Genomic DNA, 25,665 nt, shown 5'->3' with positions numbered 1-25,665 from the left:
GTTGAGTCAAATCCTCAGGATTTATCAGAGCCCTGGGGAAGAGCTTTGCCTGCTGTGGCTGATGAACTTTGGACAAGCTCCATGGTGTCTCCATCCAAAGAAATGGAAGCAGACACATGAAAAGAGAACAACGCCTGTGCATAGAAGCAGGACTGTGCAAACCATACAGTAGATCATTTTAAACCAAAACAGGTGGGAAAAAACTCACCCTCCTATTAATGTTATCTTCATTCATTTGATGAGCAGTGTGTCCCCATAAAACATGTTCACATTTGCTTTCCAGTGCAGAGCTCGTGTGTTGACAACTGTCATTCTTAAAACTGACCTCTTTCCATAGGTAGCATCCCTGTTTTCTCCTGTGCTTGTTTTGATTTGGCAGGTGAAGTCTCTGAGCCAAGCCTGCCATTGTCCCTGCTACAATGAATGACATTTGAATCTGCTGCTTCAATATCTGTAAGGAAACATACCCTTCACCTGATGTAAGCCCTGCAGGGCAACTGACCAAATTTCTGTTCATTGATTTAGTTCTGCCTGACCAAAAATCAGTGACTATTGTTCCCAAACATGTAATCATCTCGCAGCATATAGCAATTGCTGGCTAAGTGGCTTAGTGTTATTGATAAGAACCCACCCTGATGAGAACAAAGAGGACTGCCAGAATGCGTTATGGAAAATGAAAAAAGCTATTTTGCACACAATTTTCAGAAATGGTTTCCAGTGGATGAGAGTAGAGGCTGCTCTGTGGATAGGCTGTCATAATCAAATCCTTAGAAAGGGATGAGAAATGAGCATATTATTCTTGATTTACTATCACTTCATTTATGATTTCCAGTTAATACAGATTCACAAAGCCGTGCCAAAGAGATACTAAAGGCCTGATTGGGCTTTCCTAATTCAAGCAAAACCCATTCTCTAAGTCCTTTTGAAGCCTTTCAGGCTTCTGCCAACTCTTGCAATTTTTGTTGCTAGCCTTGCAGTACTCAGTGTTTAGCTTAACATTTCAGCTCCTGGAGTTCCACAACATGAGAATCTTTATTTTCAGTTTTAAAAGATGTTTATCACCTTCATGACTGAACAGAAAAACTTGAAAATTAGAATTTTTAAAAGTGTTAAAAATAAAAGACAAAAAGAAGGAAGAACTTAACTGTATCATTTTGCTAAATAACTCCATAAAAAGATGATATTCTTAGACCAAATTAATAATTCCTGAGTCCGAGTGCATACCTAGCATTCCCTAAAAGTTAGCAACACATATTTTCACTTAACACAAGTCCTGTTCTTGCAAAAATTAAGCTGGGGGATTTATTTCCATCCTCATAAAGGTATGCAAAATGTTGAGTCCCCTCCCATGTAGTGTGAGAGGAGCAAAGGATCTCTCCTGCAATACTCAGCTCCTGTGCCAGTGGCCAGGGCTTCCCCCAGGTGTCAAAGGCAATGTGAGAAGCAGAGGAAACATCTCACTGACCACCCAGCTTGTGCCAATTTTGCACCAACTGCTTGACCAGGCAGCCCAGTCCTTAAATTGCCTGATCCAGAATCTGCTGTAGCTCCGTGGTGATCCTACAGCTGCCTGAAAAGCCTGGATAAAAAACCACAAGGCAGTAAAGTGTCCCTCCCACAATGGCTGCAAATCTGTACACTTGCCAACAGTAAAACACAATACTTGCTTTATTTCTCTCTTCCTCCCACCTCCTGATTTCTTCTTTTTTCCCTCCTCCTTACCTGATATCTTTTGTTTACTCTATGACATACTGGAGGCAGGGACTTTGACTTCCTCTGTGTTTACACAGTCCCTTGCATGGAGGCTGACAGCTTGGATGCCTTTATAATCAAAAGGGGAGTAGGGAGGAGGATTTAAGGCACTAAGGAAAACCAGGCTTTCACCTACTATTAACATTCAATAGGGTCTGAGTACCTTCCTCCCCTTTGAAAAATTTACATTTCCCAGTGCAATAATTAAGTTGCTTGTCCTCAGCAAAACATCCATTTTTAAAATATTTCCAAGCTGGGTAAGCCTTCATTTAGAGTCTTCAGCAAAAAAATACTTATTTCTCAGAAGTACTAAAACCTCCTTCATCTACTATCATGCACAACAGTATTCAACAGACTTTCTGGAAATCCCATGTGTATCTTGCATCATATATTGCTTTTGTTAATATCTGTGAGGGAGCAGAGACTCTGTCAATTAAATATTGTAGGATTTTTAAAAGAACCTTTCCTATAAATAGAGATTTAAGTGATCTTCTTTAAGTATTGCAATCTTTAATTTAATTCAATACCTCTGCAAATGGAGCAAACAATCTCTGACTGATTAGATCATTTGCTTCTATTCTATTTCAGCCATGCACTGGTTTGCAGTAATGTAAGGTTTTTTCATTAGCAATTGCTGTTCAGCTGCATATTTTCCTCAGTAACCTAATTAATGCTGGAGAGGTAACTTTTCTTCTTGTGCATTACCGTCTGTCAGTGTAGCTGACACCATTGCAGAGGTTATATATAAGCAAAAATCAGGAAAAAAAAAAAAGACAAAAATGAAAGAGAATGTAAAAGTCAAAGGTAGATTTTTTCATGAGATGGTGAGTGTCTGTATCTCCAGTGACATCAAGGTGGAAAGTAATTACTCAGCACCCTGCAGGACAGACCCATGGGGGCCTTCTAGGTCACAAGGTCAGTGATTATTACATGAAGGTAAATAAGAACCAGATATGAATGAAGAGAATAAATTATGTCCTTAAGTGATCCAGTAGATTCCTAGGTCTTGTTGAATGGATAGTATAGCATCCTGCAGACAAATTTCATCTCTGACTTTGGGATGCTATCAATCTCTTTAAATCAAATCATAGGCCTGATGGCAAACTGTGTTCCAGTGCAGTCCCTGACTAATGAAGTGTACAAAATGACACACAGAGATTCTACTAGGCAGGACATTCAGGTATAGATGGAATCAAGAAGGGCTCATTTATACACTCAAGATGCCTCAAGATGCAGTGAAGTTACCATGGAATGCTTTCCTACAAATGTTGCTTTCAGGCTCGTAAATCAGGAGTTTCCTATCAGGTGCTCAAGGTCCTTGCTCCAGCCAGGCTAACAGGTGAGAGAGGCTGATCAAAACCTTCACCCTCAGAATTTGGTTTGGAGCGATGCTCTGCACCTCTGGGTGCCCCTGGAGCCTGCTGGAAGCTCCTCATGGTGGGGTATCAAAGATCTCATGGTATTTTGGCATAGCCACTTCAGCCAAAAAGGGATGAGGAGATGGCACAACTGCCTCGAGGCCACTCAGCCCCAGTTGGCAGCAAGCTTCTCTAAACAATTGAATAGATGTTCTGATAGAGTCAATAAGGGCCACATCTTAATTCAGGCACCACAGCCTAGAAACAGAACAGCTTTGGAAGATCATTTTCCCTGATTGACTTGTTTCCCCTCTTCAGAAAAATTTACATCTCATCACAGTTGTTATCTTAAGAAAATGTTCTTAAAAAAAATATCTCATTGGAATACCTCAAAAAGAAAAGTCTTAGTGGCTAAACATGCAAATTGTGTTCAAATTATATGGGGGATACTCCCAAAAACTGAGGCCAACAGGCAAAACAGTTATACCAGCAAATTCCCACTGCCTACAGATCACACAAGGTACCAACTGAGAATGGTCCCTGTGATCTTTTTCCTCGAGAATTGTGCCTGGGAATTACATGAGACAGTGGCAGAGACCAATAGTATGCTGGGAACTGACAGAACAGCTTAACTTTCTTTAATTTTAATTTAGTAGCATTAATTTAGCCCAAATTATTCCACACCATGAGGGTGTCCTACATTTTTGGAGACAGATTTTCTTTTTGGTAAATTTGATCAAGTCTTAGATTTTGTTGCTGCAAATACTGAGGTCAGACTAGTTGGATAATAGTGTGCAAGATACTATTTGAAACAGAATTAAGAACAGAGAAAATGTACTGCTATTTATTAAGATCCTATAACTTACTACAATAATTATTAAAACCTCCTGCAAGCTGCAAGTCAAAATGCTTTGTTTTTAAGGATAATTTTTAACTTAAAAGTACTGCTTCAAGTTTGTTAAATAGCAATTTCTACTTTTACTTTACTGTAGTTTTTGATCCATAGTACAAAGCTTACAAAGATACTACAGACAGAAAAGCTGAAGTGTCGTTTGATGCCCCAATTCACTCTGTGACTTGAGTTTTTACACAGAAAACAGGCAACCTGACCTCAGCCTCTGTCTAATCTGCATGTGCTTCATTCTTGAGAAAATGAACCTTATTCAGCACATCCTGTCCCTCTCTCATGATGCTTTCTGTGTTCCTTGTCCTGCTTCTGGATCTCAGGAATGTCGCTGTCATGGCTTGGTGGCACAGTGGGCACACGAACAAGCACATGAACCAAATGAACATAAGAAAAGCTTTTAGCTGTGTACCTTTCTTTTCTTGTTTTTTTGTTTGTTTTTTCTGGTTTGTTTTTTTTGTTGTTGTTGTTTTTAAAGAAAGAATAAATATGAAAGAATCTTCCCCCACCACAGGAACGTCTTGGTAAGTTTTAGGTTTTTAAAGCACAATGTCTGACTGCTGTTACTCAGCGTATCCACAAGATGAAGGTACTTAATTCACTCACCTGTTTTTCTCCCCTCCTTTCCCAACAGTTAAATTTCCCCACTTATTAGACAGAGATCCTGACAAAACCTGAAAGCAACTAAATATACCACCAAATTAATGAGATGCAAATAACCTCAACACACAGCAAACAACAGCCTATGACCTGGAGGCTGTCTCCCATGGTGCAGAGAGCTCTTAATTCCTCTGCCACTGCCTCTTATGAGGAGTACTGCCAGAGAAGATGATCAATCGTGGGACTAGAGTGCTAATTCCCTCTTTTCCAGCCTCTTGCAACTTTTTGTCTTCACACCTCCTTCCTGCTCTCTCTTAAAACCATGCCTCTTTTCTCTATCTCATGGATAAAGTCACCACTTCATTTCATTATCTCTAATTCCAGACATCCTGCATTCCTACACTGAAAGCAATCTATGTAAGCCATCAAAGGAAGAAAGGGTATTTAAATATATGCACCACTATGAAGATGGATGAAGGAGCAATATAACTCAGCACCAGAACAATCTGAACTGGTAAGTTTGCCTAATTTGGAAGAAAAGCAAAGCCCATACTTTCCCTCAAAACGCTGATGAACACCACAACCATGAGCCGTGTACAGTACAGAACTTTCACCAGTAACACACAAATTCCTTTAACAGGAGCAATTCCATCTGCAGAGGGAATGCGACAAAGGAAGCCGCGTTCAGAGGCGCAAAGATATTTGCAAAAGGCGAGGAAGCCGACTAACCTGACCAATGGGTTCTTTGGTCGGAGCCTTTCCTCTTCTGGCGGTGCTCGTGGCCAAGGTGGTGGTTGTTTCCATGACTGACGTGGACATCTCCGACTGCATCGCGGTGGCTGTGGACTCGGTTGTCATAGAGGAAGGCACTTCACCAACAAGTCTCACATTTCCTTCTATCACGATGTTGGCATCGTTTTCTGCTGCCATATTCAGAACTTTCAAGCCATTGTAGTAAAGACCAGAGAGCTGGCCTTGGAAAGGGTGGCCACGTTCCTTGCCTCCAATTTTTATGGTTGCTTGGCTATTGAAGATTGTGAGCTGACGCCCTGTGAAGATAATATTATATACATGCAAAAATGTTGACTGTGAACGCTGTACTCTACACGAGTGATAACAGATTGTCATGGGGTGAAAAATGACAGCAATAAACTATAAGAAAAGGATTTGACTCATAATTCATTGCTATTTAATGAGGTGTCCATGAAATGCATAAATTTTGAGAGCGTTTGCATTTTTCTTAATTTACGACGTTTTGGGATTTATATGTTTTTTGCTAAAAGGCCAATCAAATATATTTGCAAATGTGTTTGGCACTACAAGATATACCCCTCTCCCTTTTACCTGAAAGCAGTGTTAACCTTTTGGTGTGTCTCAAGAATGCCAGTTTTTCTAATTCCTTATGATAACTTTTTCTTCAAGTCTGCCAACATTTAGGTTGTTTTTTTTCCATACAATTCAGCGTAGAGCCTATAGCTTTATGAACAAGTGAGTTTATGTATGTATAGACATATACAAATATGTATATACACACAGACAAAGTTTATATATATGCCATCAAGTCTCTAGGTCAAGTGAATTTTAAAGAATTTATGCAGTAGTCCGTTGCATCTCTATATAAGTGAATGTTTGCATTTTTAATTAAATAGTTCCTTTTTGTATTTAAATGTTTTATTTCCCTTCAACATACACACTGAAAAGAAACACATGGTTCACACTGAGTATCTCAGAGGCAGATTCAAAAATAGATGTCTGATTGGCTTTCAGCAAGGCTATCAATTAAAATAAAAGATTTTAGATGTAAAAGCGGCTTCAGAAATGATACACATACCGATGGAGAAATCATGGCACATTTCCATTAAACAGAGAAATCCTCAGCAACAGTACCACTCTTAGTAAATAGAATAGTCACTTTAGCAGATTGGTTTCTGCTCACAAAAAGCATGCACACAACTTTAAGTTCTGTTTTAATTAGTGTTTGTTCCAAAATCCCCTTAGAAGGTTGCAAACGTTAAAGGGACTTCATTTTGGTTGGCAATTCATATTGCCCACTATTTAAGATTCCTACAGTTTAAACAAATTTTTTTTTTTTCAGGACCATAATGAAGATCTCATAACTACAGATATTTTTAGTTAATAATTTAGATGCTGGAACATGTAATATAATCTATGAATGATTTATAATTTTTGGTTAATGTTTGCTATGAGTACCTTCATAGATTGAGTTAGTGGATTATATTTAACAGTCCCTTTAACCTTAAGTTAACAGGGTAAGATTATTAAACAGCTGGTACTTCTAGAAATGTATAGAAATTATTATACAAGGTATGCAAATATTACTCTATATTTTACTTTTTAAAATTTGTTTTAATTTAGTTTTACTGAAATTTATTTTTTATGTTTATTAGTGTTACAATGAAGCACTACTTGGTTATGTTCAAATTATTTTTTTATTTGAAGTTTTAATCAATGTTTTTTACCTTTGTCGAGTAGCCATTCATCAACTACTCGACCAAGTCGATATGGAATTCGCTGTCTAGCAATCGCCAGGCGCTCGTTATCATTGTTTCCTTTAAAGTTTAAAGAGACATTTCATTGGTTAAAATCTGTAAGGTCAAAGGTTAAAAGTTAATACTTAAAGCTTGAGCTATACAGTTGCCACATGATTTTTTGAAATTTGGAATTTTAAAAAGTGCTACCTAGAACATTTCATGGTTCAGACTTTTCATTCATTCATTTATTTTATTTTAGCAAACAAAATTATTCCTATGTTAATTGAAAATTAGAAATCTGCATTTGAGCTAGGTTATTAAACTTATGTTATAGACAGACCCAAAAAACAAATTTAAACATCATCGAATGGCTTTACAAAAAAATGATAGTTGACCTCAGGGTTTTGTCTTTTTTGATGTTTCTTATTAACTAGTTAAACATGTTCAGGTGAAACAGGTTTAAGTTTTCAAAAGACATCCAACCTCTCACTCCAGGTTAGTCATTTAAAGAAGAACACAACTCTTAGTCACCATCTAAGGCACACTTACTTCTTCTGTCTAATAATAGTCCCGCTGTAACTTAGTCCTAAGCAGAAAAAATACACATTTCTTCGCTTAATTAAAATAAAATCCAGAGATTCAAATACATGGTACAGAACAGACCAGGGCATTCAGTTTGTACATTCTCTTAGGACTCCTTGACAATGTCTTGAAGGAACACCAAGGCTTTGACAAAAGTGATTTGCTAAAAGGTAGCCTGGTTCTGAAACATGGAAGTGCTTTAAAATTTAGCAAGAGGCCATCTGTGGTGGGGCTTCATAAATTATGAACTAACCAGAACCCAGCAATTCAAAGGACAGACTTGTCATATTTGCCAACTGTATCTATCCTCAGACAGCACAGAAATCTTTGACTTAATTAAAACAGTGAGATAAAATAAGGCTGGTACAGTCAGAAAAATAGCAGGTGAGGAATAATTAGGAAAGCACTTTAAATATTTATTTGTAATTATAGTTTTTTGTGTTTGAGTGATATAGTTGTGATCCCTTAGAATACCACTTAGAAAGCTACTTAGGAGAATGGCAAACCTAAGTATTTCCTTCAATGTACAGGCTTTTGGTGGCAGCAGAGTTTTAGACCAACAATTTCTTTTTCATTCATTGTATTGGTTCATATTAGTAAAGAATCTGAGGGATAAGAAGAGCAAAATGAGTAAAAAGCAGTCATTTATAAATCATGTCCAAATACAAAGTAAATATTATTGGCTCAAATGTGCACATTTTCTTTGACTTCAAAACCCACCAAGCCAACCAAGAAACCAAGTCCTGTAACTGCAGTGGAAATGTAAGCCCACGCTGCAGTAAGCCCATATAGTGCTCAGACAGAGATGTTCTTGAGCTAGAAGGGTCCTACTGCTAACTGTCAAACAGAAATATTATCCAAATTTAGGAGATCAGTGTACCTGTTTGTCACAAAATTACAAGCCATAACAGGTTTGCCGGGAAGAATCAGTACAAAAACCCTCCAAAACTGCAAATAAAGGCATGGTGGTTTTATGCAGACATTTATTCTGCAGGGCTGAGAACTGCTGCTTTCCATGTTTCATGCATCCTCACTTGGTTTAGCATGGACATTATTCAACAAGAGAGAAGCTGACCTATTTGCTTTTGAGGGGATGGCCTTTTCCTGTTTGTTTCATTTCCAATATCAAATCATAAAATGGTTTGGGTTTGAAGGGACGTTTGAAGATCATCTATTCCCACCCCCCTGCTATAAGTAAAGACATCTTTCACCAGATCAGGTAGCTCAAAGCACATTTGACCTGACCTGGAGCCCTTCCAATGATGGGTCATGCACAACTTCTTTGGACAACCACAGAAGGTGTTTCCATAACCTCTCTGAGTAAATATACCATGTGAACATCTAAGTGTATGTCCTATTAAAAAGTACATGGGCATATATACGTATATATAAAATATATACAGTTTGTTTGCATGTACATTTCTCTCAGTTCTCAGAGTTGAGAAGTATTTACCATAAAACAGAACTGAAACTGAATATCAAACATTTTACTGAAACTTTCCCTTTTGTACTTCTCCAAGAAAGTGAAAATTTAGAATTAAACACATCACAACACAACTACTGTGATGATGTGAGAATACAGAATTATTTTTTTTTTCCTTGATATCATCTTTAAAATTGATTCTCTTCATTCTGGCCTTCTTTTCTTACAACAAACTTCCTGTGACTAAATGGAAATTTGAGCAATACCAGAAAAAAAAAAAGCCCATAAGAAATGTCATGTGACCAACACAGGAACATTAAAAAAAAAGGTATGATCCTACGTTTCTGTTCTTGATTTGAATCTTCCATCAAAATATGTGTGTATATATATATACCTAAACCAGTGAGCTAATAATTTATATTTTCTGACAGTCAGTTACTTTTAACACATTTAGCTTTTCAATGAGATGTTTCAACAGTTTTGATTGAGGCTTTATCACTTGAGTCACTGAATAAGTGAGAGAACATCCTATTTCTAAAAGGTTTCTTTAACTTACAGTAAATGAATCATGAGTTTTAGTTAGTGTTGTGTACTTTTTTTTTTGGTTATCTATAACTTTTTTTAAAAATGGGGGAGTGGGTGGAATTCTTCTATGTGATTTATAAGAAAGGCTAAGTTGTTGAGAACAGGTCTGTGGGCATAAGGAATGCATTAACATAATGGAAATAAGTCTCATGGAGAGAGATCATCACTCACTCCAACTTCACGCACGGTTACTCATTGGATGCTTTCATGAACAAACACTCTCTAGATCCCAAAAGAACCTGGGAGTTACAGCAAAGTGTTCACAACTGCCTATACTGGGAAGGCATTAAACTGTGTTGTTTATTCACTCAGTGTAAATCAGGAACATGGGGTAAGAGGACCCCCTGCAGCCACCAGACTGGATCCTTGGTGCTATTGCAACTCTCTGTTGCAATTCCATGACTAACACGGGATCTATTCTAGGCATGGTCCACTCTCACTATTCTGCAGCTGCTCCAGACCATCTCAGTGGTAATCCTGGAAACTCCTCTGTGAACTTGCATAAATTTAATCTTGGCCAGCTTATACATTTCTTTGAATTATTTCATTAAAACATACAATATGTATGGTTTTTGAGACTATTATAATGTGATTCTATCAATAAATTATGTTTTATACTAGCTGCAGCAGTCCTGCACCACTGGGAGCAAAATTCAAATGAAAAGCAAGGAAATAACAATTTGATTTGTAAAGGTCACACAAAAAATAATTGCTGATTACATTAGCCCATTCCCCATCAGAGGAAAAGTGCGGTGTGAAATACATCTCAATTTGACACTATTACATTAGCTTAAATTCTTCTACTGTATAATATAAATGGAAAGGCTAGAGGGAAATGGTGTAGCACTTATCTGGATTTAGTTTCAAGGAGAACACATGGATTTAGTAATGATGAAACCAGTAGACATATAACAACCACATAAAAAAAATATATACATAGAATTGAAAATAACAGAAACTCCATTAAAAGCAACAAAAGTCCTATTTACTATGTAATGAAAAACACACATAGTTTCAGTAACTGCTTCTTGCCAAAGAGCTGGTTTGGGTCACACACACAGCAACAACGAATCTGGATAGACCCAGTAAAACTGCATGTGTTTCCCTCATCTCATAATCTCATCCTCACTGGAGAAATCATAGCTACCACAGATTTTTTTCTCCTCAGGAGTATTCTGTTCACGTTTCTCTACCTTCCTTTATTTATGCTTGTTTTTCCTAATATGGTGAACCACAAGGAGCTTCTTCAGTAAAAAAAAAACTTCCATGAAGGTTAATAAATTTTCTCATACTCTAAATAAACCTGTGGCTTTGAGATTTTATTCTGTTACGCATCTGAAAGATTAAGTGCTTTGGTAGGCATCCTTTCAATCGTAATTCATGAAAAAAACTCCTGATGTACCTAAACTTTAATTGTAGACAGCTATATGACTATCCAGCATTACTCTTCCAGGTTATATGGCCAAGATTTCTTTGATTAAAAAAGCTGGGTGGAAATGATTCACTCAGGATGTGCACCATGACATTGTCTAACCTGATTGAATTCTAGATGGCTTCATTCTTCTGCCAAATAGACAATATTTTGTCACAACAGACTGTTAATTCCATACTGGCAGAAAGGCTTCAAGGGAATAACAATAATTCCAAAGAATCAAGGTAAGCACAGAAGAGCAGCAAAGGTCAAATCTTTGAGTCAGAGTTAAATCTTGTGTCACAACGGAGAAGAAGCAGTCCAAGAAAACTTTAATCATACCTTTATATCTATAGGTCAGCTGGGACAAACTAACTATGTGAACTTCACTAATATGTATTTTATCCCTCCTGATTTATTATATTGTCAGGGCTGGAGTGTAATTCTATTTTGTGCTCTGAAATAAAGGTGTCAGTTATTGATGTGAAATAGCAGCATCCTTGAAAGGGAATAAGTAAGAAGGTTGAAAATCGTGAGTCTGTGAAGAGCAACCTAGACTAGAGAATATTTTCTTTGAAACAAACCCTTTAACAGAATACAAATTCACATTGTTAGTCCCAGTGATCTGTAAGGGAAATAAATAACAAAGTGATGAAAACAAGGTCTATCTCCAATTATAAACAAGCCTCTCTCTCTAGTTTTGCTCATCATGATCTTGACACCGCTCTTTCTGAAGAACTGAACCCTAATGACTCCTCTGACATCTGCAAGAGGGAGACAGAGACCCAGATCATTCCTCCAGATGCAGTTAGGGATGAAAGCTGACTGAAATGTCAGTTGCATGGCATGAAGGGAAGCCACAGAAGCTCTGGGTGGGATAGGGGGGTAAACAGTTCACAAACAGTCTCACATGGCCAGGAAATGAAATCACAGTAATCTCAGTAATGGCCCATACTAAAGCTCTTTCATATCAACTATTTCCATTGTTGTGCACACATTCTTGAGACTGAGGTGCATGGGTTAGAGAAGAGGTCCAGGTTCACCTCAGGAAGTCACTGTGCTTGTAAGGAACACTGCTCTGACCTAGATTTTTGCTGAGTGCTTACAGATTTGTCTAGCCAGTGACAATCCAGGATTTGATCCAAGAGTGAGCTCTATATGGACCAGATGAAGGTGTATGTCCTTTCCTGTTGCTGAAAGATGTCAGCTCTACTTGTTACAGTGTGTGGGGAGAAACCACAGTAGTGGTCAGTCTGGAAAATATTGTATGAGGAATTACATACTCAGAAGGCTGATTTGGGTCTCCTCCCGTGCTTGGAGGGAAGGTAAGTACAGGGTTGCAGAATGTGAACATTTTGAACAAACCTTGCCACCAGCCCAGTGAGAAGATAAAAGTGCAAGGAAACTCTTAAGTTAGAGAAAGAACCTGTAGCAAATAAGTTAGAGTGCAGCTCTTCAATGCCCTAACTTCAGAAAAAAAATTTAACCCATAAAGAGAGAAACCACCATGAAGTACAACTCCTCCAAACTTTGAAGTGTCAAGCCTGGCAAGTTCATACTAAGTGACTATAGTACAATATGACCCTTTACACCCTACAGGAACTCCCAAATTCCTTGCAATGAATATTAAAAGCATCCAAAGAGACCATTTGTTCACAGAATGACTGATAGAGGTCTTCATAGCAGAGTAAAATCTCTCACTAGGGACTTATAACAATGCTAAAAACAAAGCAAAACTTAGGTTTGCCTTTAAGAATACAATTTCCACATCTATTGAAAGACGTCCATTTATCTTACAGCCTGTACCAAAACATCATATTCACCTGCAAGCTCCTTACTTCATGCTTGCATATTAAACAAATCAAATAATATTTTTACAACTTTCTACAGGATTAAACTGCAAACTCTCATTAACCTCTCAAGGGGAGCTGAACCTTCACTTCAAATCAACTACCTTCTGCCCTGTTTTGCTTTTGATTATTTTTCACTGGATTAATTAGTAATTAAATGAAGAGTGTGCTCTTCCTGACTCTCATTTCCTCACTATAATGCAGTATTTTGATAGATTGGTGTATTATATCAAAAACAAGAAAGAGAAGATGAAAAGCAACAAGAAGCAGATAAGAAAACATAAGACTTGTCTCATAAATTAAAGGTCATATTTTGTTATCTGGAGTTTTCCAAAGATCCTTTGTACTGCCTGTGTACAGATCTATTAAATGAGCTAATATTATGGGGCTGCTGCTAAAATAGGCAGGAAAATTGATAGAAACCATTAAAGAGAAATGAATTATTTTAAGTGTGGTACCATGCCCCACATTACCCCAAGACTGACATAAGGACTCTGAACTGTTTCTAAATCATAATGTCACAGCATTTAAGGTTACCTTTTCTATATAACTTTAACCAGAAGTTGACTGTAAGCAGTTTCTTATTCAACAGATTTTCAACAGCTGGAAAATGGATAATGCTTCAAGCTTATTGCATTGAAAATTAGCTAGATCTGAGATAGCAGCTATTGAGGGTGTTCTCCTGACTTCTGCCCAGGTAGCAATCTGGATGATCTTCATTTCATGCTAGAAAAGAGGTGCTATTTAGAATGTCTCTTGACAGAAACAATACATTATGTAATTGAACAATGGAAACTGGGAAACACTGCTCAGCTCTTATTTTAAATTCCCACTGGGCTGTAACCCCATGAATATCCAGTATTCAGGTAGAAGCCATCAATAAGAAAGGACTTATTAACTGTGTGGTAAGTCTCCTAATTAAGTTTAATCACCACATAAGTTCTGAGATCAGAATAAGGACAAACCGTCAAAAGGTCATTGCTCATATCTTTGCATTTTATTGTATTCAGTGAAAGGCTTTGGAAAAATCTATTTTTCCCATAAATTATTTGTGGACCATTTGTAACACAAAAATTTATCTGAAACAATTGGAAAAATCTTCTGGAGTTAAATCCTACTCTTGCTTATGTGGTTGATAAGAGAAAATAGAGTATTGGCCTTCAGTTGTGATCTCCAAATATGCCGCAATTGGACTGCTTTAGCAGATTGTTCAGGGGCAGTGCAGGGTACAGATAAAGTCATGCTCATTACATGACCAGATTCAGAAACACTGCAAGAAGTCCAAAGCACTCAGCATCAACCTTCATCAACAGCACACAAACTGACTTCACTGCAGCTGTAAATTTCAAAAATGTTCTTTCACAAAACATGAAGATGCTGGAGTTAACCCCTGTGTCTCAAAGTCCTGGGACATACAGGTGCTTTGTCACATGTGCTGCACCTGCCCAGGCTGTATCATTTCATTCTCCTAGGGACAAGCATAATTACACACAAGCCAACAAAACAGAACAGGAACAAAACAGAGGTCAGTATTTGGACCAAATTTTTCCAAACCAAAAACTAAAAATGTGCTCAGACAGACAGAAAATGTCATTTGAGAGAGAAAAATCTGTTCTGTTTCAGCAGTGCAGGCAAAAAGAAAAAAAAAAACCAAAAAACTAGCCCTTGGCCAAAGGAAGCTCGAGATTTTCAGTTCTGTCTAAAAGTGGCATTTCAATTTATGTATTTATGCCTTGCAGACATTTTACTATAAAAGAATAATCTGTTTCAAATGGAAAGGTTTAAACTTGCACATATAGAGGGGTTTTAATGCTTTTGGCAAGACACAGTAACAGAAACTGTAAATAATGGAAACAGATGTTCACTGAGACAAAAGCAGAGGAGTGCTCTAGAACTGTAGAAGTATAACAAGAAGACCACCATGGAAAAGCATAATGGCTGTGAGTAGACTCCCAGAGGTTTAATTTTATCTCTGAAAAACTGAAATAATCTAATCTCCTATTTATATCTTTTTTAGAAAAATCACTAATAATTCCCCTGTAACCTAAGGTAAGTTGCATATCATTTTAACTTTATATAAAATGCAGCTCATTTTCTAATAATCTGCAAGACATTTCCAGTTAGCTAAGGTTTTCCCCCTTGTGATTGATTATGTTTTGTTTGTTTTTAGGGTTTTTTTCGGGTTTTTTGTTTTGTTTTGTTTTTTTTGTTGTGCGGCCTAGAATTGTTGTGAAACATTTGATTTTGTTTTGAGATGTCAATTTTGAATTGAATTGAGAAGTTTGGTGCTCAGATACTCTGAATTTCTATCTTCAAAACTCTTCTATATTTTCCTTCTTGTATGGTTTAGGAAGTTATCAAGGAAGGGAAAGTTTGGTTACCATAACAGATTTATCACTCTCCTGATATCTCTGCTTCATGACTTCTCATTTTCTCTGTTTAAAAATGGGACAAAGACCTGCTGCTGAGCAAAGACCCTGTGTGGGGAATAGGCAGGAGAAGGGCTGTCAGTGTTGGCACAAACCACATCTGTGGAAAGTCCATTTCAGTACCCCCTATTCTTCAAAAGTCCATAAAGACTCACGGGGCATTGAGCACGGAGGCAATTCTCTGGATTCTTCCTAAATCACAGCCTGAAGATGTTTGTGAGCAGATCTCTCCTGGGATGTTTTCAGATGACAGATGGTGTCAAGGTAGCCTTGGGCCTCCAGAAGAGAGAGCCAGTGACTCCAAAGCCAGTCCTAACGCACATGGATCCTGCACCAGCTGAACCAAGACAACCCTATGCTTTAAGCTCTTGCCCAGGACACACATATGAGAAACTGCTCTGTTTTAAAAGCTAATGAGGCCAAATTTTGGATGGGCAGTACAAAGCTGGCACTAACTTTCATGTAGGTCTTCATTTATTGGCTTGATTTTCAGAGCAAATCTGAGCTGAAGCACCAGAATGAAAAAACAATCAATATTGAACTATTTAAGCATATATGAATTTTCAAGGAAATAGATAATCACTATTCAACTGTCAATATGTTTAATTTTTCATTTTGTTTTACAAAATTCATTGGCTGATGCAATACCCACAGTGTAGACCTGACATCTACTTTGAAACACTTATGAAATGTTAAATGGGAAAAAGATCAACTTTAGAAAGAAAATAGCTCTGCTAGCACAATTTACACATCTACTTTTTCTCAGGGAACCACTTGACCTTTTAAAAACATACTGAAACCCACCATGTTGAAATTAAATAAGGCTATTATCATCATTCCAGCTTTATGAACTCTTGTAGCTTCTCCAACATGAAGCACTAATGCATTATTAAATATAATGTAATATGCTATTTAAATTATTTTTATTTCTAAATGATAGTACTGAGCAAGTTGAAGCATTAAATAAGCATCTAATTCAAAGCAGATAATACAGTAACAGCTAAAATGGGCAGATGACTTGCTAATAAAATATTAATACATTCCAGTTTAATTAGCATATTTCAAGACAAAATTCAGGCCTCTGAGCAGGAAGGACTACATCAGTCCATCAATCTACTGTCCATCATCACCCATGAAAGTACTGGCATGGACTCAATAGATTGGATGGGAAAAGGGAGCTGCCTCCTGTCCTTGCTTTTATTCATATGTTCACAGATTTGCCACTCCTAAAGCAGAACACTAAAACTTATAAACAAAGTTTCACTGCTTAGGCTGAAGTACATTCAATTAACACTAAAATATGTCTAACTGCCAGGGTGGATTGTTACCACCAATAAAGTACCAGGCTGCAACAGGATTCTGTCAAGGATTGGAGTTACATCCCATTTTGTTTTCTGCACAGAACACCCGTGGTGCTCACATCCAGAGAGCTACAACAGATAAGGGAAGTGTACAGGCAGCAGATTATTTTTGACACACTCCTGCAGCATGGCTCATCTCTCCAGCTCAGCTGGAAAAGCTACATGCAGGCTTACTCCATGGAATGCTCTTTAACTAAAGTCAGCTACTGCAAAAATTACATGCAACAAACTGTGAGCTATCAGATAGAATGGATAAGCAAGCAGTTAACTAAGAATCATTCCTTACAGGAATTTATCAGGATTTATGGATGTATAAATATACAAAACTGAGAAAGATAAATGAGATATTAGGATTTAGGTCACATTTCCAGTATTCTCTTTCTGCTCTTTTGCAAGCACATTCTCAGTTTGATGCAATAGGACTGACATATTTAAGGCATCACATAGCTGTTGATTAGCACAGCAATGTTTCTGGATGTAGAAATGATACCTGGAAACATTTAATTTTTTCCCCCTATTCTGACTTTAATTCCTGGAAAGTTATTGCTATATCTGCATTAAGAACACAGTAGCTTTATTCTTATGTTGATAATACACTCCTAAGACATGGGACTAATGTCAACTGCACATCAAAGGAGTATTGACCCACTAAACCAGGTATTCAGCCATGAAATTATTCTTTGGTTAATTTATAACCTATTAGCAGCACAATCAGGACTTCCAGGAAACCACCTTCTCCTGATGTGATGACACACCATGAGGTAAATCTCTCAGAAGTAAAAACCACAAGGCTCACTGCTGAAATTAATTCCTTCCATGAATTTCTTAGCTCTGCTTACAGCTTTCTAGGAACACCTAAAGAGCACTGTAAGCATCTACTGTTTTTTATTCCTGAAAGCATTTAGACTGTAATCAAGACACTGCATAGTTTTCTTTTTGACAGTATAAATCACTTAAGATTGTGCCTCTCTGGGGATCTCATTACACACACACCAATTTGTTTTCTTCCATAGAACCACAGACCCTACATACAGACTTTGATACCTGTTCCAGACCTTGTTTCAAGGTGCTGCCAAAGGTGGTAAAATCCTCCCCAATTCTTAATGCTTTAGCCTTTTGTGCCCACAAAGCCATTTCCATAAACTCCTTTTCCATAGCCTTGAGTGACGCTTCATACAGAGGAACCTGGAGGATGAGACCCCCACAAGTGTCTCCTTGGAATTCTGTTTCTCCAGGACACTGTCTACATTGCCATAAGCTTTTTAGGGCCACTAGAGAACCCCAGTGGTTGGGGGTGTTCCAGCCAGTGAGTGCTCCTCACTGAGAACCATCAGATGTATGCAATGCTGAGCTTATTACCTCAGGCTGACTAATGAAAAATTAACTATATTCACTGCTCACCACTTGGATGAGGAATATCCACCAACTCTGGGATTGAAAACGAGACACGTGGCTGTGATGTGCAGGCTCTCCAGTGTCACTGCCGCACTGCCCTCTGCAGTGTTGCTCTTCTCTGATTGCAATTTGGCTCTTAAAGGAGGATTTTTACACACAGGATACCCATGAGCACCAGAGAACTTAAAATAAAAGTGGAGGAGGAATGCTGAAACAGTCTGAAACCTCACTTCCCAAATCCTTTATGAATACCAGATCCTACCACAGCTTTCTGGGACTGACAGTGCACCCATAACTGAGTTATGTAGTTCAGCTCAGACAAAAAAACTCACTCGAATTTACATGAGAGAAGCTCCAGGACCGGGACCCTAAAGTGAGATGCAAAAGAATCCTTTGGCTGAAAATTGCTATGAAGCAATTGCAGTGCCCAGAAAATGAGAGTGTGTTTTCAAGATTTAGCCCTGTACCCAGCCAGTTATATTTTTAGCACCATTTGTTCTTTTGCAAAGGGCATATTTATTATTCTCTCCCTATTGTGAAAACTGTAATTTAAAGAATTTAAACCTCTCCTTTATTAATGCCCATCAGATCTGTAAAACAGGAAAATCAAGATTGTCTTTATATATATTTAACCTTGATGACTGTTTCATTCATTTTTTAATGTCTACTAAACCCGATGCTGCACCAGAAAAACCATTTACTTCCTTAGAAATAGTTCACTGAGGAAAATAAACCATTCACATCTCAATTAAACCAATTTGTAAAAGCATAATTTCACTGCCTTTAATTCAGTTAATTTCTGCATGTAAGGGGCTGAAATTAGGATGTTCTTTACAACATTTAATGCTTCTGATACACTGAATTTCTGCTTCAAATTTATTTGAAATGCTACATACTACACAATCTGACCCTTTTGAAGCTCAGAGTTCTAGGTTATATAAATCATACAAGGTCTTTTTTTTTGACAGGTAGGATGGACTGAAAAAAAAAATAAAACTATCTTAGGTAGGCTTAGCTATACCTTGCTAGGGTCAAGGTAGCTCTTTGAACTCTCCTGGAACACTCTGAATTTAGTTGTGTATGCATGATATAATACAACAGTAGAATTTGTTACAACTATGGTGCCGATAATATCAAATCCAAAGTATTAAAGAAAAAAATGATTTTGCCAGCGTGGATGCTGCAGTTGCAAGGTGTCTTTTGTTTGTTTTTTAACCAACAGTGCTTAAGACTTAAGAAATCTCATCACACCACAGGATGAAGAGATGGGTGTAGAGCTTCTCTTCCATGTTCACAGGGCCCAAATGGGAGAAAGAGAGTCTAAAGAATGTTCATGCTCATATGTTCCAGACAGCAATGATTTGTGTCCTTCTGGATACCTGCTTAATGCAGTTCGCTCTCTGGAAAATATATCTAGGACAGAGCAAGTTGCTGTTTTCCCTGCTGCAGTATGAATTATAGTGACTATTCCTGAATTAGTTAGTTTAATGGAAGTTCTTATCCTGCAGACATAAAGTACTGTACTGCTGTCACACCTCATGCCACCAGTAAAATGTATTGGGGACACATGCACGAATGTGCCCCAAATAAAAAAATACCTCATCTTCTGAGAGCACCTAAAACACAATAGCACTGCAGAGAAATTAATTTTGTTTTCCATATGATAGATTGTCTGGTTGGAAGGCTCAACACCACATTGATTTGTTCTGTCCTGAGAAAGGCTCCCACTGCAGACTGACTCCAGGCTTGCCCCAGCAGATAATGGGAATAGAGTGCACTGCAGAAGGAGCACGCAGCATTGTATTGTATTGGCATGCTCAACCAGCCACTGGGAGCTTCAGTGGGAGCCTTGGAGCAGACCCATGTGTGTGCCCATCTAGTGAGGCATCTCAGGAAAGGGGCACAATCACAAACATAGCAACCCAAGTGTTACACAGAAATGATTTCACTGGGGTGAGTGAATTGGTTGTTTTGGCTCAGCGAGTGCCACGTTATATGAAGTCCTGTGTAATGAGATAGCTGCAAACCCACTGGGGGCTGGAAGGAAGGAGAAACAAAAGAATCTGTTCAAATCTCTGCACTGACAACACGGTCCTCTCCCTGGGAAGGAAAAGAAGAATGACAAATTTCTTTTAAATCATTGATGCCATCAGAGATACCAGCATTATATTGTTACAGAAACCATGCAGCTAAAATTCCTTGGGGAAGAGTTTGAGTAAATTGTTCTCTTCTTAACTGACAAGATGTTAATCCTCCATTTCTAACTTGCCCTACTAGATTGGGTAAGCATGATGCTACAGGTTACATGGAAAACTTATGTCAAGACAAATACAAGTTCATAAAAGAACATCTAAGTATTGGCCATATTTTATCTTTTGTAATCTGACTTCTGGGAATTGTTAATAGATAAGGGCTTTCCTGAAGGGGTGAAAAGGACCAGCTGTGACAGATATCCCCTGTCTCATTCTTGGGTCTGTTTTCATTCTGGTTTTATTCCTTTAACTTGAATTCCTGGAGCTTGTTGTCTCCAGAAATTCCATTTCCACATCACCCTGTGCCTAATTATGGTAAGCAGGTATTGGCCCATCCTCTGCCAAAAGACACAAAAAGAGCACATCTCTGTTTCTTTCAGCATTTTAAAAACATTTTTCTGAATCACTGCTCATTTGACATTTTCTTTCTCCTTCCATTGTGCCACCTTGCTGTATTTAACTGAAAGGTGTTATACCTTCTGTGATCAAGTAATGACAACTGTGCCACACATTTTATCAAGATCTGAATTTAATTACAGGATCTAACAAGCCTAAGAAGGGATGAGCCTTTGTATTTCACCGGGATATCCAAGATGAAAAATAAAGGGGGAAAAAAAATCTGTCTGCAGACTCATAGAAGCATTATTATACTGCATTATCTGACAGAAAGACCTGATAAGCTGTCAAATTAAAAAGCTGATTTGGGAAATTTTACTGAAACCACTTTTTAAAGAGACTTACTGCAGTGCTTTGTTTGGGTATCACCTAGGTTCTTTATTTAAAGGCAGCAGCAGGATAGAATTTCATAATCTCTCAAAGGGCAGAAATGCTTTCTTAAAAAATAAAAATTCCTTGACTTTGGGTAAGCTGCAACAGAGGCTCACCCAAAGAGAATGGGAAAATAAACTTCTATTTTTGTTAACATCAATCTTTCACATTGACAATAAAATTATACAGAAGGCGAGACCAGGGTGCATGCTGACAAATACATTTAATCATAACCAAAGAGCAGTCAGAGCTGTGTGAAATGAGAAAAACATGCAAGAAATCAGTTGTGCAATTACAAAGGTAAGGTAGCACACTGGCCTAGTTACATCCATCACTTAACTGCTGGTTTGTGTCTCAGTAACTTAGATGAATTTTTCATGTATTTTGATTCCTGTTTCTTCCAGAATAGTTTCTTCCATCTTTACTATGTAGAACTAACTGAACTGAGTTTTAAGTAACTTCTTGTCTTATTTTTAGTTCTCCATGCCATTACTTTATGCTGTGGTATAATGCCTTCTTTTATTCATATTATGACTGGTTATAGTAACATGAATAAGTAGATATCAGTTTCCTACAACTGGAAATGCTCACTGAGGATTTTGTCCAATAAAAAATAACACAATTTTATCTTCATTTTGGCTAAATATTGGAGACATTATAGAAAAGTTAATTGTAGGAAACATTTTTTGATTGAGTGATCAGGAGTTGACTTAAATTAATATGAGGGCAACTAAAAATAAGCCTGTAAATCAGATTCTTGATTTAAAAAGAACAAAATTTGATAAGGTGAAGGAAGTCAGATTATGCAATCAGTATAAACGTTGAATTCAGCCAGGAATGACACTTGGAAATTCTATAAAGTATTAAAATAATTTATATATATATATATATATGTATATATATAAATTTTTTTTTTAGTTTGTACCTGCAAGGTTAAAATATACCAGGGAGACCTGCTAGACTAAGCAACCACACTATCACAGGCTATGTTACAGGAAGTTAAAATCCCAGACTTGGTCAGTAAAGAAAGCAGTGCCTTTCAGAACTAGAAAAATAAATAAATACTCAAGAAAAATTGCCAGAACTTAATCCCAAAAAAAACTCCCAAAGAAAGTAAAGTAAATTCAAAAGCCAGAGATTCTAAAGTGCTATAAACTAAAGAGATCATAGAGTCAAGGAGAATTACTTTATAGGAAGGCTGATGGTGATCCAGGGGAGCAGAATGAATTGACTAACAGGAATGTGTCTAATGTAGATCTCTACAGCTCAGAAAAAAACAATATAAATATTTTTACTGAACTTGTGTAGCCAAAAAGTGAGAAAGATGATCTTTATCCCAGAACTTAAAAATAAGAAGTCAGGAAGTTTTAAATGCAGCTAGCCAATGAGACAAGTTATTTCTTGTAGTAGAGAACAGAAAATGTCATAGCTTCACATGAAAAGAATTCAAAAACTACCCAGCTGAAGTATTTAGTCTGACCTTAGCCATACATGATGCTTTAGAACAAATTTTAAAAGAAATAATTAAAGACAGGAACACAATTGGAAAATGAGATAAAATGCAAAACTTTGCCAAATCATGTTAGGCTAGTTTAACAGCTGTATTTGACAAGCTAACTAATTTTCTAGACAAAGGAAATGAAGTATATCTAATTTATCTGGATTTCAGTAAAGCGTTTCATATGATGTCATGTAGCAAATCATGGATTAACTGTGGAAAAAATACAGGAGTGTAAAAACTGTAGAGTAAAAAGCTGAATGAAAAAAACCAAAACAACAAAAAAACCCAAAAGATAGCACTGAACAAGGGTTTTTTCTCTCCTCCTTCCTCTATCCCATGTAGAGACTGACATCCTGCTGCTGCAGCTATTGACAGATTCTCAATTCAAGGGCTTCTCATCTTGTATCAGCTCAAGGCTCCCATCTTCCCAGGATGCATCTCCTTCCAGCACTGGAGTTGTCTCCTCTCTGCAACTCCCACTTCATTCAGTGTCTTCTTTATCTTCTTGGTGAATCACTCAAACAGATGATAAACAGTCCTTGTTTTGTCGCATTCAGACCGCCAATGTGTCAACTGTACCATATTCCAGCCCTTATGTTCCCCGCTATTATTAACTATATTTGAAAAATAAAAACCCTCAAGGAATAGTAGGTGGGTCAGATGTACCAAAGCTCTCCACGTATTTTGGGGAACTGATGCCATCTAGTTGAATGAGTGGAAGACCTACGTGTGTTTTAGTCACAGAAATGTGATAAACTCAATGCTGAGTTCTACATGAAATTAACAAGAGGAACGTCATGGTGAGTTCCCAAACTGCATTGGGCTGTGCTGTAGGAGCTCTCACAGAAGCCACTGCAGTTATGACTGCAAGGAAAAACAATGGATTTCCCCCAGGAAAACTACCTTGGTGGAACTCCCCAGCACCCAAGCTGAGTTCTGCAATAAATCATCCTTTGTATTTTCTTCACTGATGTCACTATAAAGTGCTATCCACACAATGAAATCTGCAGATGACATGAAAGCAGACATGGTGGTAATGCTGAAGAGGCTGCAGATGTCAGTCAAGAGGAATGGAGCCCTTCAGAATTAACAGAAGTGACACCAAAGCTTCTAAGTGAAGTACTACAAAGTGCAGGTCACACACTTAGGATATAGGACAAGTCACACCACTTCTTGCCCTAAATTGGTACACTCTGAGAGACAATTCATGAGGAAAGACATTCAGCAGGTAGTCAGCTGCAGAGTGACATTGGGCTTTCCAATTCTGAGGTATGAAAAAGAAAATTAAGGTCTGAAAATGCAGAATTAGTATCTTCATTACTGTTTTCATATATCCTTGAGGTCCTTGTGTTCTCACTACTGTCCATTTTCAAACATATATGCAGTTGAAAAACAAATTCAAAACAAAAAAAAAGCATCAAAGAAAGGTTATTATGAACAGAGAAATGAGACAACTATTCTGAAAAAGACATTTGAGAACAAAGTGGGATGGACTGGAAAGGGCTTGGACTGAAAGCAAAAGAAAATTTCTCAAGAGCAGAATGTTTCTTCTAAGTTACCCTCTAAGAGAAACAATTTATGCAAAGAAGCAGGCTTGACCCAGTACATTTTAATTTCTGATTTCTTGAGCTCTTCTATCACTAACCTTACTTTTAAATACACAGGGGGAAAAAAAAAATTGGAATGGGAAAAAAGCCATCCAAACCACTAATGCTTTACAGGGAAAGTGGGCCATTGATTTAAATGTAGTTCCATTAATATTTTCTTTAGCATACTAAACATTCTCAGAACTTGTTTTTTGACTGATAATGAAAATAATCCATGAGCTGTGTAGAGCATTAAATCTTTGTCTTGAACCAGTGCAATCAATTAAAAATATTTTCTATGAAAATTCAGATTATCTCACCCACATGCATCATCTTTCATAGACCAACTTTACTTTTACTGCTAAAGTGCACACCCAACAGAGTCAGTTAGTTTTTTAACTCTGGGATAAGAATGAAAAATGCTTTGTTTAGTTAAAATGTTGTTTAAGCCAATGAAGATTTTGAAAAATCTCTCATTCTAGAAAAAATGCAAATAAATTGCACAAAACCAATAATTTCTGAATTTCAAAAATGCAAAAGCTTGCAATTATTAAATGCTTTTATTTCAAAATAGCTTTTTAGATTTTTATGACTTTCATTTTTGCATTTTGTTTTATCATTGGCTGTCAAAGGAAGCATATTTTTTTTTTAATTCTTCATTCACTAATCTTTTTCTTCTGTAGAAATCTTGAATTTGTCTTTCTTACAGCCTGTATGTATGGTTTCCAACTTTTATATTAAAAAAAAATCAATGGTATTCAATATATAACAAGGTTTAAATGATCATACTTTCATTGAAAATCAATTTATTTACTCCTTTGATTTTTACTAGGTGGGAATCTGTGACCCTGTTCTCCCTAAAATAGAGTCTGATCCATCAAAGAACTCGACCTTTACCACTAGGTCTGGGTAAACGCTTCCTGAATATTTTCACATGGAACTTCATCAAAGACTTTTTGCAAATCAAAAGCCCCAAGTATGTTAACTCATTCATATTTATACCCCATTATCTCCTACAAAACCAGAGTAGGTTTAACTGTAACAGGTACCAGCAGACCTTCCCAGATGGAGACCTCAGCATAAACAGAACCCCAGGGAGATGTGACTCCATGGACACATGAAAGGCCCTAAATAACACTGATGAGTTTTGCTTTCCAAATCAGGGAGGGTGAGACTTAGTCACAAAGCAACTACTGACTTAGCTGTTATTTTTCCCATTGTCTTCTTACTAATTCCATAGAGTAAATATTTTAGACTCACATCTTCCACTTCTAAAGCCTGATTTTATACCTATGGAATAAATTTATACATGAAGTGTTTACTTGCACATTCATCTTCTACCTATTCCCAGATGGAGAGCTCCTGAGCTCACAATTTCTCCAAACACTGTTATCTCCAAAGGAAGTGAAGTCTTAT

The 25,665-nt window shown here is 37.3% G+C and overlaps 1 protein-coding gene across 33 annotated transcripts in view; it reads right to left on the bottom strand.

The window, feature by feature from the left end:
* The window catches only part of NRXN1 (neurexin 1), a 670,738-nt gene that overhangs the window by 89,530 nt on the left and 555,543 nt on the right, over window positions 1-25,665 (bottom strand). For 22 of the 33 annotated variants that reach the window (XM_015621249.2, XM_015621250.2, XM_033513250.1 and 19 more), the window contains 2 exons: window positions 7,095-7,184; window positions 5,344-5,663 (listed from right to left, as the gene is read on the bottom strand). In XM_015621249.2, coding sequence (XP_015476735.1) covers window positions 5,344-5,663; window positions 7,095-7,184 — 410 coding nt within the window. The remainder of the gene's footprint in view (window positions 1-5,343; window positions 5,664-7,094; window positions 7,185-25,665) is intronic. The other 11 variants (XM_015621265.2, XM_015621267.2, XM_015621273.2 and 8 more) reach the window with 1 other exon arrangement.

This window comes from Parus major, chromosome 3 (assembly GCF_001522545.3).
Source record: "Parus major isolate Abel chromosome 3, Parus_major1.1, whole genome shotgun sequence".
NCBI classification, from domain to species: Eukaryota; Metazoa; Chordata; class Aves; order Passeriformes; family Paridae; genus Parus; species Parus major.
The sequence above is the reverse complement of the archived record's forward strand: the minus strand, read 5'-3'. Positions and strand labels throughout refer to the sequence as shown.